The 2,056-nt window shown below is 64.9% G+C and overlaps 1 protein-coding gene across 4 annotated transcripts; it reads left to right on the top strand.

The window, feature by feature from the left end:
- Positions 1-6: 6 nt before the first annotated feature.
- On the top strand, positions 7-1,522 carry LOC106900590. Of its 4 annotated transcripts, none has more exons than XM_014962695.1 (3): positions 7-691; positions 889-1,001; positions 1,041-1,522. In XM_014962695.1, the coding sequence occupies exons 1-3, from the start codon at positions 21-23 to the stop codon at positions 1,304-1,306; spliced, it is 1,050 nt and encodes a 349-aa protein (XP_014818181.1). In that variant the 5' UTR covers positions 7-20; the 3' UTR covers positions 1,307-1,522. The 4 variants fall into 4 exon arrangements, with proteins under 4 accessions (XP_014818181.1, XP_014818182.1, XP_014818185.1 ...); XM_014962696.1 differs by having other exon boundaries at positions 7-274; positions 440-691; positions 889-1,521; XM_014962699.1 differs by having other exon boundaries at positions 7-190; positions 356-691; positions 889-1,505.
- Positions 1,523-2,056: the final 534 nt, after the last annotated feature.

Here is a 2,056-nt window from a genome sequence, read left to right as displayed (position 1 = left end):
TGGGGTGCCCCACACTTGCCATGGGGCACCCCACAGAAAACATAGGGCACCCCACGGTCACTCTGGGGTCCCCTACGTTCAACATGAGGCACCCCACGGGCAACCTGAGGCGCCCCACAGCGGGTGTGGGGCACCCTATAGAATGTGGGGGGCACCCAGAATGTGTGGGGCGCCCCACACTTGCCATGGGGTGCCCCACACTTGCCATGGGGCACCCCACAGAAAACATAGGGCACCCCACGGTCACTCTGGGGTCCCCTACGTTCAACATGAGGCACCCCACGGGCGACCTGAGGCGCCCCACGGCGGGTGTGGGGCACCCTATAGAATGTGGGGGGCACCCAAAATGTGTGGGGTGCCCCACACTTGCCATGGGGCACCCCACAGAAAACATAGGGCACCCCACGGTCACTCTGGGGTCCCCTACGTTCAACATGAGGCACCCCACAGAAGATCTGGTGCTCCCCACAGGCAACGTGGGGCACCCTATAGAATGTGTGGGGCACGCAAAATGTGTGGGGCGCCCCACACTTGCCATGGGGCACCCCACAGAAAACATAGGGCACCCCACGGCCACTCTGGGGTCCCCTACGTTCAACATGAGGCACCCCACGGGCAACCTGAGGCGCCCCACGGCAGGTGTGGGGCACCCTATAGAATGTGGGGGGCACCCAGAATGTGTGGGGCGCCCCACACCCACACACCGGAAAACGTGGGGCACCCCGCAGCGAGTGTGGGGCACCCCACGGTCACTCTGGGGTCCCCTACAGTCAATGTCAGGCACCCCACAGGCGACCTGAGGCGCCCCACGGCGGGTGTGGGGCACCCTATAGAATGTGTGGGGCACGCAAAATGTGTGGGGCGCCCCACGGCAAGTGTGGGGCACCCCACAGAAAACATAGGGCACCCCACGGTCACTCTGGGGTCCCCTACGTTCAACATGAGGCACCCCACAGAAGATCTGGTGCTCCCCACAGGCAACGTGGGGCACCCTATAGAATGTGTGGGGCACCCAAAATGTGTGGGGCGCCCCACGGCAAGTGTGGGGCACCCCACAGAAAACATAGGGCACCCCACAGCCACTCTGGGGTCCCCTACGTTCAACATGAGGCACCCCACGGGCGACCTGAGGCGCCCCACGGCGGGTGTGGGGCACCCTATAGAATGTGGGGGGCACCCAGAATGTGTGGGGCGCCCCACACCCACACACCGGAAAACGTGGGGCACCCCACAGCGAGTGTGGGGCACCCCACAGCCACTCTGGGGTCCCCTACAGTCAATATCAGGCACCCCACAGGCAACTTGAGGCACCCCACGGCAGGTGTGGGGCACCCAGAATGTGTGGGGTGCCCCACAGTAAGTGTGGGGCGCCCCACAGAAAACATGGGGTACCCCACGGTCATTCTGGGGTCCCCTACGTTCAACATGAGGCACCCCACGGGCCACCTGAGGCGCCCCACGGCGGGTGTGGGGCACCCTATAGAATGCGGGGGGCACCCCGAATGTGTGGGGCGCCCCACACCCACACACCGGAAAACGTGGGGCACCCCACAGCGAGTGTGGGGCACCCCACACCCACTCCGGGGTCCCCTACAGTCAATATCAGGCACCCCACAGGCAACTTGAGGCACCCCACGGCAGGTGTGGGGCACCCAGAATGTGTGGGGTGCCCCACAGTAAGTGTGGGGCGCCCCACAGAAAACATGGGGTACCCCACGGTCATTCTGGGGTCCCCTACGTTCAACATGAGGCACCCCACGGGCCACCTGAGGCGCCCCACGGCGGGTGTGGGGCACCCTATAGAATGTGTGGGGCACCCAAAATGTGTGGGGCGCCCCACGGCAAGTGTGGGGCACCCCACAGCAAACATAGAGCACTCCACAGCCCACGTGGGGCCCCCCACAGTCAACGTGAGGTGCCCCACGGAAGACACAGAGCACCTCACAGGCGATGCGGGGCACCCCACAGAATATATGGGGCACCCCACAGAATATGTGGGGCACCCCACGGCGGCTTCTTTCCCACAAAGGGGACGGGGCGGGGGGGGACAGGACAC

The sequence above is a fragment of the Calidris pugnax genome, unplaced genomic scaffold, assembly GCF_001431845.1.
Source record: "Calidris pugnax isolate Ruff unplaced genomic scaffold, ASM143184v1 scaffold2792, whole genome shotgun sequence".
Classification (NCBI taxonomy): Eukaryota; Metazoa; Chordata; class Aves; order Charadriiformes; family Scolopacidae; genus Calidris; species Calidris pugnax.
This window is presented reverse-complemented; position numbering and strand designations above follow the sequence as displayed.